The following is a 17,631-nucleotide window of genomic DNA, read 5'->3' as shown; positions in this document are numbered from 1 at the left end:
ATGGCTGATTATTCCCACTATCTCCATGTATTCATTTACCTAGCTTGTCTCTATTTGCTAAAGGGACAGGCAACTTCTTGTTCCAGAGAGTGCTAATGTGATAAAAAAATTTTTTCCAGCATGGTGAAATCTATGGTAATTCCTCTGACTCTTTTTGTCTGTATCAGGTCTAATTACTATTTAGCTTTCACGTGTAGAGCACTAGACTGCGAGACTCGGGGATTGTGGGATATGCAGTTTTTTCTCACGCTCAGGTCTCAAGCCCTGTACACACGATCGGTCCATCCGATAAAAACGGTCTGATGAACCACGATCTCATGGCATCACACTACAGACATAGGTAATCCATTAACATGTGCAGTGCCATGTCACATTCCTCATGTTTTAACACAAACAGAAACTTCTGATATCAGAATGTAAAAATGTACTATATGTGTATACAGAGAACCAAATGATATCATGAAACTACATGATCAATGCACATCTTACACAAGTGAAAAACACAAGGTACAGTTGGGAAGGTTTATAATGGCTTTAAATAAAAGCTATGATTGTTTTGTATAAATGCTATCTTATTTTTTAAGATACGTTAAACATTTATTTGAAAAATAATAAGAATAAAAAATAATGAGCTAGATAAAGAACAACGTTAAATACATCATAAGTCCCCATGCACACGGGACGCCGGTGCAAACTCTGCTGAAGACATGTTTTTAAAGGCTAAAACCGGCGTTTAGAACACCCGTTTTGCCGCAATTTTAGCGCCGTTTTAACGCGTTTGCGTCTATAAGAGTTTAGTTAAGGAACATCATAAGACCCCCCCCTAAGCTCAAAAAACAGTATTATTTAACCATTTCATCCATTTTGTAAGACCAGAGTGAGTAACAGCTAAAAGAGCAGCAGTGTAGTTGTATTTAGCGTGTCACTTGCCACTTCACCTGGCCACAAGTTGTGGATTGTCCACTGGCCATGTCACCTGTCACGTCACCTCCCACAAGTTGTGGATTGTCCACTTGCCACGTCACCTGCCACATCACCTGGCCACGTCACCTGCCACATCACCTGGCCACGTCACCTGCCACAAGTTGTGGATTGTCCACTGGCCACGTCATTTGGCCACGTCACTGCCACAAGTTGTGGATTGTCCACTTGCCACGTCACCTGGCCACATCACCTGCCACACGTTGTGTATTGTCCACTTGCCACATCACCTGGCCATGTCACCTGCCACAAGTTGTGGATTGTCCACTTGCCACGTCACCTGGCCACATCACCTGCCACACGTTGTGGATTGTCCACTTGCCACATCACCTGGCCATGTCACCTGCCACAAGTTGTGGATTGTCCACTTGCCACATCACCTGGCCACGTCACCTGCCACGTCACTAGTACACCACCAATAAATAAATAAATAAATGATCAAAGCAACAACGCTTTATTTTTACTGTTCCAATAAGTTCCTACAAGTTCTAGTAAACCTAGCCATGTTGAAATCAAATGACCAGTCCTTCAAACAGTGATCTTTTAGTCATAGGTGAGCCTGGTGGGCTCTGGACCAGCCCCAAAGATTTATATATGTCTTAGATACTACTGCAGTGATATCTCTCAGATCAGGGATGGAAGGAACCTATCATAATGCACACAACAGCAGTCTGCTTGGACACATACTGTCCTAATGGTCCACTTGGTGCACCATCCAGCCTTGTCCACCCGCAGCAGCTTTCAACCTATCATACAGTTTTACAGGCTGTCTTTAGTGGGGCTGGACAGTGTACCTGTGCCCTTCCATCCACACCAAAATGCTAGGATTGCATGCACACCCAGTATGCTTGATGCCTTATGCCGCGTACACATGATAATTTTTCGGGTTGTAAAAAATGTTGTTTTTTAAAAATGTAATTTAAAATGATCATGTGTGGGCTTCAGAGCATTTTACGGGTTCTGAAAAACGTAAAAAAAAAAATCGAACATGCTCTATTTTTTAACGACGTTTTAAACAATGTCGTTTTTCGGGTTGTAAAAAATGATCGTGTGTGGGCCTTAACGACGTGAAAAACCTGCACATGCTCAGAAGCAAGTTATGAGACGGGAGCGCTCGTTCTGGTAAAACTATCGTTCGTAATGGAGTAAGCACGTTCATCACGCTGTAACAGACAGAAAAGCGCGAATCGTCTTTTACAAACACAAAATCAGCAAAAGCAGCCCCAAGGGTGGCGTCATCCGCATGGAACTTCCCCTTTATAGTGCCGTTGTACGTGTTGTACGTCACCACGCTTTGCTAGAGCATTTTTTTTCACGAATGCGCGTGGGCAACGTCGTTTTAATGAAGTGGTCGTTTTTTACAAGCCGAAAAATGATCGTATTTAGGTGGCATTAAATTTAAAGGGCTCATTTCTAAAAAGGTTTTCGAAGTGCTGTCCTGATATCTTGGTTCCTCAGACTATATATAATAGGGTTAAATAAAGGAGTAAACACAGTGTGAAGTAAGGATACAAACTTATTGATAAGCAAAGAGTGTCCTTTGGAGGGTATCATGTATTTAGCTATCAGTGTCCCGTAAAATGTCCCCACCACAAGAAGGTGAGAACTGCAGGTTGAAAATGCTTTCTGTTTGCCTGTTGTGGACAGCATGCTGAAGATAGTATGGAAGATGTAGATGTACGTCACCATGATAAAACCACATGGAAAGATAAATATGGGCATGGAAAAGGCAAAAACGTCAAGTTCAACCAAAGAGGTGTCCGAACACGAGAGCTTCTGAAGAGGGAAAAGGTCACAGTAGAAATGGTCAATGATATTATCAGCACAAAAGTCAAAATCTGATACAGGCAGAACAGCTGAAAGATTCAAGGTAAAACCCAACAGCCATGGCCAAGCTGAGAGATTGACACAAAACATCATGTCCATGATACTGTGATATCTCAAAGGGTTACAGATGGCCAAGTACCGATCATAGGACATGACTGCGAGGAGGAGACATTCTGTAATAGTTGTAGCGCTGAAAAAATAAAATTGTGTGATGCAGCCAAATAAAGTAATTTTTTCTTCTCCAAAAAGAAGACTGTCAAGCATGTTTGGAAGAATGTTGGTTGAAATTAAAAGATCTGAAAACGACAGATGACTTAGGAGATAATACATAGGGGACTGAAGGGCTGGGGTGATGGATACTAATACAATGATCAGAAGATTTCCTGTGATAGTGAATAGAAAGATGATTAGGAAGACTATAAAGAATACAACATTAAATCCATTAAGGTTTCCAAATCCTAGAAGAATGAATTCTGAGACTATTGAATGGTTCTTTCCAGACATAATGTTGGTGGAATCCATAAATCTGCAGATTTAAAAGAAACATTTTTTTTTTACTAGTCTATGAAAGTTTTTAGTCATGTAGATCATGTGAAACAGCCATTCTCAACCAGGGCTCTGTGGAACCCTAGGATTCCTCTAGAGGTGGCTAGGGGTACCTTGAACTGTGGCTGATTTATCTCCTATTTGATGGTGCCTACATAGTTCTGAACCAATGCCATTTGGAGGAGCCAGTGGTTTTATAGCTCTGTGTAAGGGGGCCAATCTTACCACCACTGTAAAAAAAAAGGCATTCTTCTTCTAACTGACCACCAAAGTAAGGGGTAATGTTCCCACTGACCCCCAAATAAATGGGTTTTTATCAGGGGTTCCCTGAGATCTGAAAATAATTTAAAGGGTTCCCCTAGGTAAAAAGGTTGAGAAAGGCTGATGTAAGAGATGTTTTTTGTTTCAACATGCAAACAAGTTTCACTTCTTGAAATTGAAGGAAGGAAGATGGACAGCCGCACTCCGAAATGACTTAAAAAAAGTTGTCTTTATTTTCAACTGAACATGTACAGTCACCGCAATCAACAGACAGGACAGCCGACGCGTTTCACACTCTTGAACTAGTGCTTAGTCATGGCCAAGACAACTTTTTTTAAGTCATTTCGGAGTGCGGCTGTCCATCTTCCTTCCTTCAATTTCATTTGCTACGTGCATTGCCGGCACCTGGGTAATCCGACCGTTCTTGATTGTCCACAAGCCTCACCTGGAGCGGTGGAAATTCTTTCCAAGTTTCACTTCTTGTCGACATGGCTATGAGCAAGATTGTTATTGAGCCCTAAATCCTGTGCTACCCGTTAAGAGATCTCCTCTCCAGACCCTCTGTGCTGATCAGCCATTATACCCCCTTTACTGGTAAAGCAGACTATACTGGCACAGCATAGGAGACTAAAGCCTCGTACACACGATCGGATATCTGATGGAATCTAATCCGATGGATTTTTTTCGTCGGATATCCGATGAAGCTGACTTTCATCGGTCTTGCCTACACACCATCAGTCAAAAATCCATCCGTGCCAAAACGCGGTGACGTAAAACACTACGACGGGCTGAAAAAATTAAGTTCAATGCTTCCAAGCATGCGTTGACTTCATTCTGAGCATGCATGGATTTTTGACCGATTGACGATCGTTTTGTTCTATCGGTTTTTTATCCATAGGAAAAATTTAAAACATGTTCTATTTTTTTCACCGATGGAAAACAAACCGATGGGGCCCACACACGATCAGTTTGTCCGATGAAAATGGTCTGTTTTCATCGGACAAACCGATCGTGTGTACACGGCTTTAGGTAACTTACAATAAAATACAATCTTTATTATACAAAATTAAAAAGATTAAAAACATACATATACCCTATGCATATTGGGGGAATCGTATACTCTGAATATTGTGAAATTGCTCACATATACAGACTAATATGATATCAGTCCAAATCAAGTGCAGTACATTTTCCTTAGTGCTCGAAAGGTCAATGCGTTTGTATAGCATCTGTGGAGTAATAAGCATACTATCCAGTATTATCTGGTAAGTGTATTATGTGGAGGGAGTGACACAAGCGGTGAGGTGACAGAGATCTTATCCAGTGTTGGAGTTTATCAAATTATCCTAATTTCTTTGATGGACTATGATTTTTACTCTCACCTTCTGCTTTTTAATGGAGTCACACTAATGTGGTTTACCATTTTTTCATAAGTGGACTTGATTTTAAATATATTATTTCCATTTCTTTCTATTTTTGCACTAGCGCTGCTAATGTTTGCATATTAGTACCATTTTTACTTTTAAAATCCCACCCCACTCTATTTAGAATTAGATTTTTTGGGAGATTTCCACCCTGTCCCCCCAGCCAGCCCTCCCCTGCATATAGGCTTGTTAGCCACCTTGTGAAAGCAATAACGTAAAAAAGAAAAAATCTAACAAACATGTGATAAAAAACTTAAATAACCCCCATTACCCCTGCACATGCCCTGTATTTGTGATTCCATGGGCGTGCTCAATTTTAAAACTTGACATGTTTGGTATCTGTTTACTCAATGCAACCTCAAAATATGTGTTTGATAAATAACCGTGCAAATATCATGCAATATAAAAAATTTTAGCTACCACCATTTTATTCTCAAGAGTCTCTACCTGTACACACTATATACTTGTTGTGGGGTTTACACTACAGTAATTTCCTGCAAAAATGCTGATTTTAACATGTGTGCAAAGGTAGACAAGTGGTTTATTTACTAGAGGTGCACCCAGTGTTTTTTTCTTTGTTTTATACAGCTGTTTTCTCCCTACCAGTTTGATAGTGTGCTGCTACACTGGGACATTGAATGCTTTCTATCAGCGAACAAAGGAGTCACCTGTTATTTCTCTCCTTTTGGAACTTGGGGACATTCACTGAGTAGTGGGTGGACAATCGTTGATTTGATATCCCTTTGTATGTGCTGTGCAATCAAATAAATATTACACCTTATCAAATTTGCAAACTACAGCATGGTAAGTCCAAGCACACGTATGTTGGTAAGATATTCATTTTAAATGCCTTCTTCCTTTCTGTAAAAACAAAGATACTAGCAATAAAAAAGGACATAAAGCACTCATAACAAAAATTATGTGCACTAAAATCATCTTCTCAATTGATATGTATCAGGGCATTATTTGACCTTCTTCTTATATATTTTATAAAATTCAGATTCAAGTATCTAGGGATTATAAACAAGGTCCCTCTATGATAGTCTGCGATAGTCTATTTTATTAACATAATTAAATGTATTCTCATTAGACAAGCAAACAAGCTTTTATTGCAATATGTATTGCAATTTTGCTAATTATGTTAAAGTAGAAATACATACAATTTTAAAGTCTAATCTAAACCCTAAAAACAAAAAACAAAAAATGTTCTCTTTGGCTGCACTTGTTGAGGTCCTTCAGATCTATGGCTGGTCTCATGTCCCCTGTCTTTTTTTCAACTAGCAAGAGAAGTGAATACTGTTAATGTGGAACTGCAGTCACCACCTATTGTTCTAGCAAGGTCTTAATACAGGTGAAAAGAATTCCATTTTCAACTTTGCATGTTGGAATTTTGGTTGGTAAAATCCTACTGATCATTTGTGTATGGGCTTGGCTCCAGAACCTGATGCACTCATCTGCATCCTATTGCTCACCTGTGTATGACTTGGGCTTGGCCCATAACCTTAATGTCGCTACCCTCTAGTCTTCCCCTGATGTTCCTATCTTGCATCATCTCATCCTACCATAGGTGTCAATAATATGCCAGCTGCTGGGCTCAAAATGCTCCTCTACACTTTCTCTCCATGATCTCTTTAAGGCCTCGTACACACCACCCAACATGTCCGCGGACCGTTTTCATCAGACATGTCCGCTGGGATCATTTGGTCTGATGTGTGTACACACCATCAGACCAAATTCCCCGCAGACAGAATACGCGGTGGCGTGGCGGCAACGATGACGCCGCGATGTGCGCGCCCCAGGAAGTTCAATGCTTCCACGCATGCGTCGAATCATGCGTGTCCGACGGACAGGCTTCCAGCGGACAAGTTTCTTATGCCTAGTACACACGAGAGGATTTATCCGCGGAAACGGTCCATCCTCTGGCGGATTTTGATCTCCTGGTTGTACTAACCAGGAGATCAAAATCCCCGCGGAATTCCGTCCGCGGTGACGCGTCATGCCGTCGCCGCAGCGACGTACGCGACGCGGTAATATAAGGAATTCCACGCATGCATCGAATCATTACGACGCATGCGAGGGATGGGTTCGGACAGATCGATCCGGTGAGTCTGTACAGACCACCGGATTGATCCGCTGGAGCCGATTCCAGCGGATAGATTTCTTAGCATGTTAGGAAATTTTTATCCGCTAGAAATCGGTAGGCCCGAAATATATCCGCGGATAAATATCCGCTGGATCGTACACACCAGCGGATCTATCCGCTGAAACCGATCCGCGGATCAATTTCAGCGGATCGATCCTCTCGTGTGTATGGGGCCTTAGCATGCTAAGAAACTTTTGTCCGCTGGAAACCTGTCTGCTAGGCCGGGAAACTGTCCGGTCGGCCCTACACACGACCGAACATGTCCACGGAAACTGGTCCGACGGACCAGTTTCAGCGGACATGTTCGGTCGTGTGTACAAGGCCTTAGACTCCCATCTCCTGGCTAGAAAGCTATACTCTGTTGATCACCTCCAAGAGCATCCACCAGCAAACTGGACTTTTGGCACCTGTGCCTCTTTTAACCTTGCACGCCCTATCACCATCTCCAGGGGTTTTCGTACCAGAGTCACAAGGGAAGCTCTCTCGTCACTTTGTTCTCTAACCAGGTACTCTGACTTTTCTGAAGAGAGCCCACAGCTGTAGGTTATATTTTTGTGTCTCTCCTTCTTTAACCAAAACTCAATACAGCCCCGTCTGAGCAGACAGGGATAGTGGGCCAGTCATTTACCCAACTTTTTTAGTTCTGTATAAAAGATTCAGCTTCAACTATAGAACTCTGCAAACAACCAGCTTTTGTTTTCTAACAAAGGTTAGCCTGTTGAATGCTTTGAGGCCTCTTTCATACGGGGGTGCTTTTAATACAAATATGTCTTTCACTTTGCAGTCAACCTTTGATTAGGACACCCACTGGCATAGTTATAATTCTTATTCTGATCAAATAATTCTATCAAATACCCATATGACTTTGCTATCACACCACACCCTTGTAAGTTTTCCTAAACTCTATTGTTGACTTATTTTATCCATTTGATACACATATAGCACATCTATTCCCTCTGCAGCCTTAATAATTGGTTGTTATTGCACCTAATTTATGTATTCCTTGTATTGAGATAATTTAAGTACACATTTTAATTTCTCAGTGGACTGACTGCAAATCTTCTGGGAACTACCTGATTAACTGTAGAAAACCACTAATATATATAAACAGTTATTAGTACAAACTGTAAGAAAATCTTAGACAATCATGTTATTAGCGCTGCTATAGCCTTATACGCACCCTCTGTTAATTGACCATAGCTATAGCTTATGTTAAATATATGGGAATGTAAGTCTCCATTCTTGCAACATTTTTAAAAAAGGGTCACACTCTTTGGTAATTGAACTTTAGAAAGAAAAGAGGAATTCTTGTATTCTAATATATACACCACTGCTCAAAAGTTTTAGGCAGGTGTGGAAAAAATGCAGTATACAAAAAATGCTTTCAGAAATAGAAATGTTACAGAATGAAAAGCAAATGATCGCAAAACAAATCCAAATCAAATCAATATATGGTGTGACCACCCTTTGCTTTCAAACCAGCATCAATTCTAGGTAAACTTGCACACAGTTTTTGAAAGAACTTGGTAGGTAGATTGTTCTAAACTTCTTTAAGAAATAACCACAGATCTGTGGATGTAGATTGCCTCATCATAAATCCTTCTGTCCCTTCATGTAATCCCAGACAGACTCGATGATGTGAAGATTAGGGGGGGGGGGGGGGCAAACCATCACTTCCAGGACTCCTTGTTTTTCTTTACACTGAAGGTAGTTCTTAATGACATGGGCTGTATGTTTGGGGTAGTTGTCTACAGAATAAATTTGGGGCCAATCACACCCCCTCCCTGATGATATGGCATGACATATAAGCATGTATTTCTCAGCAATGAGGACACTATTGATACCAAACCAAATCTCCAACTCGATTTGCAGAAATGCAGCCCCATACTTGCAGGGAACCTCCACCATGCTTCACTAAAATCTGCAGACACTCATTATTGTACAGCTCTCCAGCCCTTCACAAACAAACTGCCTCCTGCTACAGCCAAATATTTTAAATTTTGACTCATCAGCCCAGAGCACCCGCTGCCATTTTTCTGCCCCCAAGTTACTATTCGTGCATAGTTGAGTTATTAGTCTTGTCCCCATTGAAGGTATGGCTTTTTGGCCGCAATTCTTACATGGAGACAACTTTGGGACAGACTTCTCTGGACAGTAAATGGATGTATCTGGGTTTCACTGGTTTTTATTAGTTCTGTGCTGATGGCACTGCTGGACATCTTTTGATTTCAAAGAGAAGTAAGCATGACCACTGTGTTTACGGTCCTCAGCATTGCCCATTTCTTTGTGCTTCTTCAATAGAGCTGGGTTATTGGGTTCTTGAGAGTTCATAATTTAAGTTTTCTTACATTAATACAATAAGTATTTATTCTGTTCTAGATAGATAATAATTGTTACCATTTAATTTAATGAATTATTACATTTTATGTTTTTTTTTTAAAAGAGCTACAAGAACAACCACGAATTTTGTAAGGTTTTGTCACACTTTACAGGATTGTGATACCTCTGCGAGCCAGGATATAAAATATTGCTATATAAAATAAAATAATACTAATTCTATCATTCAGATTTGGTTAAGCAAAAAACGTCACCAAGAGTCTACAAAGAATCTAAAATAGGTAAGAAAAAAAAAAGGTGCATCCATGCAAGGGAAGTTGCACTATTTTCTCGTCCCTGCCGGAAGAACACTTGCTAATGGCTGTAGGTGCTGACAATAATTGCATGTAATGCCGCGTACACACGACCGTTTTTCATGACGTGAAAAATCTGTCATCCTGATCCCCGGGGTGAGATGGGGAGTCAATGGCCTGGAGCAGTCCTAGTGTCAGAGACTAGGAAGGATGAGGATGACAGCCTGTGTAGGCTCCAGAGCATTTTTCTCAACGTGAAAAATGACCATTAAAAATTTAGAACATGCTCTAATTTTTCTCGTCGTTTTTCACATTGTGAAAAACGGTCGTGTGTAGGCTTTAACGACGGTAAAAAAAATGCTCAGAAGCAAGTTATGAGACAGGAGCACTCGTTCTGGTAAAACTAGCTTTCGCAATGGAGATAGCACATTCGTCACGCTGAACAGACTGAAAAGCACGAAGACTGAAAAGCGCGAATTGTCTCTCACCAAACTTTTACTAACACAAAATCAGCAAAATCAGCCCAAAGGGTGGCGTCACCTGAATGGAACTTCCCCTTTATAGTGCTGTCGTACGAGTGTTGTACGTCACCGTTCTTTGCTCGAGCATTTTTTTTTCACAATCGTGTGTATGCAAGGCAGGCTTGACAAGAATCACGTTGAAAAAAACATCGTTTTTTTCTAGGACATTAAAAATTGTCGTGTGTACGCGGCTTAAAAACCTGGCATGCAGGTTGTACCCAAGTTGATCGATGGATCGTTGATCCCTGTTGAACTGGCCTGGATTCTAACCATCTATGGCCGGCTTTAGGGGTATATTTAGAAGACAGATAATGTGACATTCACCAAACATTTACTGAAGGAAAATCAATCAAAGATATTTAAAAACATGAACCAGAAAGCTATAAATATCTCAAACAAAAAAGTAGGAACAAGATCAGTAGCAAAATTAAAAAACATACGCAGTACATATATGAAATACATTAATATTTCCCCAAGTTTTACCCCTTTAAAGTTAATGCAAGTAGAGAAAAATACCTGTTGATTTGCCAGAAATGCACTCTTAATTTCCCTGTTGAGTGACACCACATTAGTTTTTCTGAACTACATTTTCTTGGAGTCTATTTATAAAAAAATTGGCAAGGAAATGTTTCAATTATTTCCACAGCTGCCATGAATAATCACTGTAATTCGCTTGATATTTTTTATTTCCTATGTTTATTTTCTATAATTGTCAGCTCTATCTAGTGGCCACAATGTGGTAGTTTTCTGATTTAGGTATTTCAGTAAAATGCAGCATTATGGCCACTAGATGGAACTGACGATCATAGGAAATAAATATATTAAATTAAGGTGATTATACATGACAGCTGTGCAAATGCTTGAGACATTTTTTTTTTTATACATAGACCCTAGGTATCAGCCCTGACCACTTGTCTGTTTTAAGCTACTGAATTCCACTTATTATGCTCCTCTCTATAGCAAAGGAAAAAACGTATTCACATAATGCTGGAAGTATGCATAGAAAATTCTAACATGAGCAACAGGTCTTTTTTTCACTTATTAATCAGATTTAATACAACACTTATAATAGTAAATTTAAGAAACCAAAAAAAAGTAAATTCTTTTGGGTTTACATGCGCTTTAAGTATTATTTCCTTTTCTCTTTAGAAAAATAATTATTTTTTATTAAGAAAAGGGGATTGGCAACATGATTTAAAAGCCACAGATATTATGATGATTACGGCAACAGCTCCAGTTGGTGTTGACGAAGGAATCTACTCTTCTTTACCCATTCTAAAAGGTATGGACCAAATTGCTAACAATATTTTTAAAGTTACATATATCAGGTATATGTAATTTATGCTAATATGATTAACATTACTATTATAATTCCAGGCTATGCAGAAGAATCAATCTTCTGTATTGTTCTTCCAGCTTCTTGGGTTTCAGAATGCCCAAAGTCTTCGAATTCCACTCTTCTGCATCTTTCTCATAATTTACATTGTTATCTTATCTGGGAATTTTCTCATCATGATGCTTGTATTATTGAGTGAAAAACTCCGGTCACCTATGTATTTCTTCTTGAGTCACCTCTCACTATGTGAGGTATTCTGCACCACCAATATCATCCCAAACATGTTACATATTTTATTGATAGAAGTTGTTTCCATACCAGTGGTGGAATGTTTTCTCCAATTCTACCTCTTTGGTTGCTCAACGTGTACAGAATCTTTCTTACTTACAGTGATGTCCTATGATCGATATTTGGCCATATGTTATCCTCTACATTACCTTTCAATCATGGGCGTCCAGCTCCGTCTCCATTTGGTTGCCTGGTCTTGGTTGTTAGGTTTTTGCGTAACTCTAATACCGGGAATTTTGGTGAGCACACTAGAGTACTGTGGTCCTAACACAATTGATCATTTCTTCTGTGACTTGGCCCCTTTCCTTAAGCTTTCGTGTTCTGATGTTTATTTCGTAGAAACAGAAATAATTGTGTGTTCAATACCCATCATTCTCTTTCCATTTTTATTCATTATGATGACCTACGTCAATATTTTCCTGACGATACTGAAAATTCCCTCTAAGGCGGGTAGACAGAAGGCCTTCTCTACATGCAGCTCTCACTTAATTGTAGTGTGCACGTATTATGGGACTCTCATTATAGTCTATATGGTTCCTACCAAAGGACATTTCACCGGCATCAACAAAGCCCTGTCTTTGCTGTATATTGTTGTCACACCCTTTTTCAATCCCATCATATACAGTTTAAGGAATAAAGAATTACAGGTTGTAATGCAAAAAATGGTTTGTCATAAGTAAAAGTAATATTTTAATTTGAAAGCTTGTTTGTTGATTTCTGTTCTCTAAAATAAATCTGATTCTTTTTTGTCCTTAACTGGTATTATACAAGTTGTATTTTTTTTATTTCAAATATTTTATTGAATTTTATAATTATCACCAAAATTCCATTAACAGAACATGTACAATAATATAATAGATATAGATATTCCATTAACAGAACATGTACAATAGTATAATAGAAAAAGGCGTAATCATTCAGGAAAGTGACTCTTATAAATGTAAATAGATAACCTAGCGGATTGTAGGATAAGATTATGTAACATGACATGTCATAATCATAACTTCATGGCAGCTATTTGATGACAAGTAATTGAGAAATTAAGTTGATTGAAATAATATAATATAATAATGTCATCTATGAAGAGAATAGAATAGAATGAACCTATAAAGAAAAATAAAGTTAATGTGTTGTAGAATAGCTGGGGGAATACCGTATTTATCGGCGTATACCGCGCACTTTTTCCCCCTTAAAATAAGGGGAAAATCGTGGGTGCGCGATATATGCCGATACCCACTTCCCGCGCTCAGTTTGAATGCCTGCGCCGACATATACCAAGCGCAGTACACTTGGGTACATTCGGCCAGGCTCGGCTTCACTCGTAGTCACACTCTGTGACGTTTATGCGTGAGAAGCCGAGCGTGGCCGAATATACCCGAGTGTACTGCGCTCGGTATATGTCGGCGGAGGCGTTTAAACTGAGCGCGGTAAACGGGGATTCGACACGGAGACAGCGTGGGAGAAGCCGGGAGGACACCACCGAGGCCACAGACGGATGCCGGACGAGGCTGCCGATGGACGCCGGGCAAGACACCAAAACTGTAAGTAGTAAAATGTTTTTTTTACAGGATTTCGGGTCTACATTAGGGGAGCGCGATATACGCCGGAGCGCGCAATACCACGATAAATACGGTAAATTTGGCTAAACCAGGGCCAAGTTCCTTCTCTTGGCTTGGCTTTATCTGGTGCAAAGGTCAAAAATCCCAACCATTCAAAGCATCTTCTATTACAGTTGGTATATCAGATAATTAACAAGAATAAACCTAGTAGAGAAGATAGGGCACAGAGGGGAGAGAGAAAGAAATGTCCAGGGGGACCAGTGGTTAGAGAATCAGGTGAAGGTAATCATAGTAGCGGGGTAGATATTATAATCTCTCAGGGAGAAATTAGTGAATAGTCCAAACCAGGGGGTAAATAGTGTTTGATCCAAGGTCTCCATAAGGGTTCAAAATGAGAAACTTCAGTTTTAGCATGTATCATAGATTGTGTGACTCTTTGTTTGACTGACTCTATGCAGAGAGAGTTCGATTTCCACGCTTTTGCTACATTTTGTTTAGCTGCCGTGGTTATAAAAATAAGTTATTTGAATTGGCAGTGTGTTATGATTTGTGGTTTTCTGTTCAGAAGTGCTACCGAGGGATCGGGTTTAAGGGTTATATTGAACATAGTAAAAATAATTTTGAAGATTTTTGACCAAAAGGAGCTTACTATGGGACATTCCCACTATATATGTACATGCGAACCTAGAGTAGTACAGCCTCGAAAACAGTGAGAGGGATATTGGGGGGATTTGGATATTCTGGATGGGACTAGATACCATCTAGTTATCACCTTATAATTTGTTTCGAGAGCCACTATATTTGGTGTGGCTGATTTAGAGGTTTGCCAAATTGAGACCAGTCTAGTTCATTTGGTTGAAGATGAAGATCGGTTTCCCATTTGGTTGTGTATGTTGGAGGAGAAGCAGTTACATGAGAGAGTAATGCTGCGTACACGCGGTCGGTCAATCCGATGAGAACGGTCTGATGGACCGTTTTCATCAGACCAAACAGATCGTGTGTGGCCCCCATTCGTTATTTATCCATCGGTTAAAAAATGTGAAACTTGTTTTAAAATTAACCGATGGATACCTAACCGATAGAAAAAAAACGATTGTTTGTAGGCAAGTCCATCGGTTAAAAATCCACGCATGCTCAGAATCAAGTCGACGCATGCTTGGAAGCATTGAACTTCATTTTTTTCAGCACGTCATTGTGTTTTACATCACCACGTTCTTACATGATCGTTTTTTTAACTGATGGTGTGTAGGCACGACTGACCATCAGTCAGCTTCATCGGTTAACTGATAGAAAAATTAATCAGACCGTTCTCATCGGATTGACCGATCGTGTGTACAGGGCATTATTGTTCATATATGGCAGAAATAAGTCAACGTCTATGGGGGTCAGATTTGCAAGCATTTTCAAAGAACGTGAAGTCAGGAGTTTGTGTGTTAGTGGGTTTGTTGTGTTCCAAAAAAACATTTATTTGGAGATATCGAAAGATTTCTGTGGATGGGAGGGAATATGTTTTGCATAAGTCTGGAAATGGTATGATATTTTGAGAATTAAAGAAATTATAAACTCTAATTAAACCTACATTTGACCATGCTGAAAAGGAATTTGGGAAGGACCATGCTGGGTAGGGTAGAAGGAAGGGTTACGTAAGAATGAAAGGAGGGGATTATGTTTGGATATGAGTCCAAATCTTGTTTTCAATCTGTCCTAAATGGAAAGACTGTGTTTTGTAATAGGATTTGTGATTTTCTTCCGCTGAGTAGGAGTTAACCATAGTAAATTTACAATAGAAAGAGGGGCACAGTCGATTGACTCCAATGATACCCATAATGGAATTTCCTTTGTAGCGTGATATTTGGGTAAGTGTGCTAGTTTTGCTGCGTAATAATATTTTGTGAAATCTGGCACACTAAGACCGCCTCTAATACGGGCAGAATATAAGGTTAATTTGGGTAAACAAGGTTTGAGTGAGCCCCAAATGAATTGATTGTTTTTTTGTTGTAAAATACGTAGAAAATGTGAAGGGATTGTTATGGGTAGTACTCTAAAGAGGTATAACATTTTAGGGAGGATAGACATTTTGATCACTGTTGTTCTACCCATTCATGACAACGGTAGATAAGACCAATTAGCTAGGAGTTTAGTAAGTTGTGTAAGCATAGGTGGGCAGTTGACTGTGTAGGGGTCAGATGGATTTGCTATAAAATGTATGCCTAAATTAGAAATATGTGAGTTCGACCAGACAAACGGGAGAGAATCATGAAGCTGAGTTTGGAGAGTAGGTGATAAAGAAATGTTTAGGGCTGTGGATTTGTGGAAGTTTATTGTTAGGCCTGACAATTGTCCGAATTTGGAAAGAATGTCCATGAGAGGCGGTGCTGATAACAGGGGCGAAGTAAGAAATATCAGGACATCATCTGCAAATAGGCATAATTTCCAATCTCTGGAGAATTAAATGAAGATAAGGCCAAGATAGCGAGTCAAAAGCTTTTTGTATATCTAACGAGAGGAAACAGGTAGGGATACGATAAGGGTGGGCTGTATGTGCCAGAAGTGTAGCTCTGCGAATATTGTCACCAGTTTGTCTGAAAAGGATAAAGTCAGTTTGATCCTTGTGGATCAAAGTACCTATTATGGGATTAAGTCAGGTTGCAAGAATTTGGGCCAATATCTTTATATCTAGGTTAAGAATGGAAAATGGTCTGTAATTTGACCATGAGGTGTCATCAGTATTTGGATTAGGTATCATGGAGATGGAAGCTGTGAGAGATTCAGTATTAACCAGTTCCCGACCACCGCATGTACATATACGTCCACAATATGGCACGTACAGGCACATGGGCGTATAGGTACGTCCTCGCCTATTAGCGGGTGGGGGGTCCGATCGGGACCCCCCCCGCTACATGCGGAGGTCGGGTCCACTCGGGGAGCGATCCGGGACCACGGCGCGGCTATTTGTTTATAGCCGCTCCGTCGCGATCGCTCCCCGGAGCTGAAGAACGAGGAGAGCCGTGTGTAAACACGGCTTCCCCGTCCTTCACTATGGCGGCGCATCGATCGCGTCATTCCCTTTATAGGGAAGACACGATCGATGACGTCATTCCTACAGCCACACCCCCAAACAGTTGTAAACACATACTAGGTGCACCCTAACTCCTACAGCGCCACCTGTGGTTAACTCCCAAACTGCAACTGTCATTTTCACAATAAAGAATGCAATTTAAATGCATTTTTTGCTGTGAAAATGACAATGGTCCCAAAAATGTGTCAAAATTGTCCGAAGTGTCCGCCATAATGTCGCAGTCACGAAAAAAATTGCTGATCGCCGCCATTAGTAGTAAAAAAAAAAAAAAAAAAAAAAATGCAATAAAACTATCCCCTATTTTGTAAACACTATAAATTTTGCGCAAACCAATCGATAAACGCTTATTGCGATTTTTTTTACTAAAAATAGGTAGAAGAATACGTATCGGCCTAAACTGAGGAAAAAAAATGTTTTTATATATGTTTTTGGGGGATATTTATTACAGCAAAAAGTAAAAAATATTGCTTTTTTTTCAAAATTGTCGCTCTATTTTTGTTTATAGCGCAAAAACTAAAAACCGCAGATGTGATCAAATACCACCAAAAGAAAGCTCTATTTGTGGGGAAAAAAGGACGCCAATTTTGTTTGGGAGCCACGTCGCACGACCGCGCAATTGTCTGTTAAAGCGACGCAGTCCCGAACTGTAAAAACACCTTGGGTCTTTAGGCTGCATATTGGTCCGGGGCTTAAGTGGTTAAAGGATTGTCCATTAGGCAGAGAGTTGAACCATAAGTGGTGATCATTCCAAGCAAATTTTTCTGTGAAATGTAGAGAAAGATGCTACAAAACAGGAAATACTTTGCCTCTGTTTTTTATGGTCATTATATAAGGTATTTGTTGGAAAGGTAGGCAGCACAGGAAGTTAGACACCAAGATAAATATTAGAACTACAAACTGGTAAGCTATGACTGCTGGGTGATTTAAAAATGTAAATGAATATATTATTAATAGTAATTATTGTTATTATTTTAATATTTTTATTATTTTTTTTAATATATATTTTGATGTAAGAATGCAATTGACAATGAGGATG

The 17,631-nt window shown here is 39.8% G+C and overlaps 2 protein-coding genes across 2 annotated transcripts; one reads left to right on the top strand and one right to left on the bottom strand.

The window, feature by feature from the left end:
- Nucleotides 1–2,394: 2,394 nt before the first annotated feature.
- Nucleotides 2,395–3,312, bottom strand: LOC120918373 (olfactory receptor 11H4-like). The gene has a single exon (XM_040329917.1). It carries the CDS (start codon nt 3,310–3,312, stop codon nt 2,395–2,397), a length of 918 nt encoding a protein of 305 aa, XP_040185851.1.
- An 8,295-nt stretch (nt 3,313–11,607) lies between these two features.
- On the top strand, nt 11,608–12,637 carry LOC120919528 (olfactory receptor 11A1-like). Its single transcript, XM_040331728.1, has one exon. The coding sequence runs from the start codon at nt 11,714–11,716 to the stop codon at nt 12,635–12,637; it is 924 nt and encodes a 307-aa protein (XP_040187662.1). The 5' UTR covers nt 11,608–11,713.
- Nucleotides 12,638–17,631: the final 4,994 nt, after the last annotated feature.

The sequence above is a fragment of the Rana temporaria genome, chromosome 12 (assembly GCF_905171775.1).
Source record: "Rana temporaria chromosome 12, aRanTem1.1, whole genome shotgun sequence".
Lineage (NCBI taxonomy): Eukaryota > Metazoa > Chordata > Amphibia > Anura > Ranidae > Rana > Rana temporaria.
The sequence above is the reverse complement of the archived record's forward strand: the minus strand, read 5'-3'. Positions and strand labels throughout refer to the sequence as shown.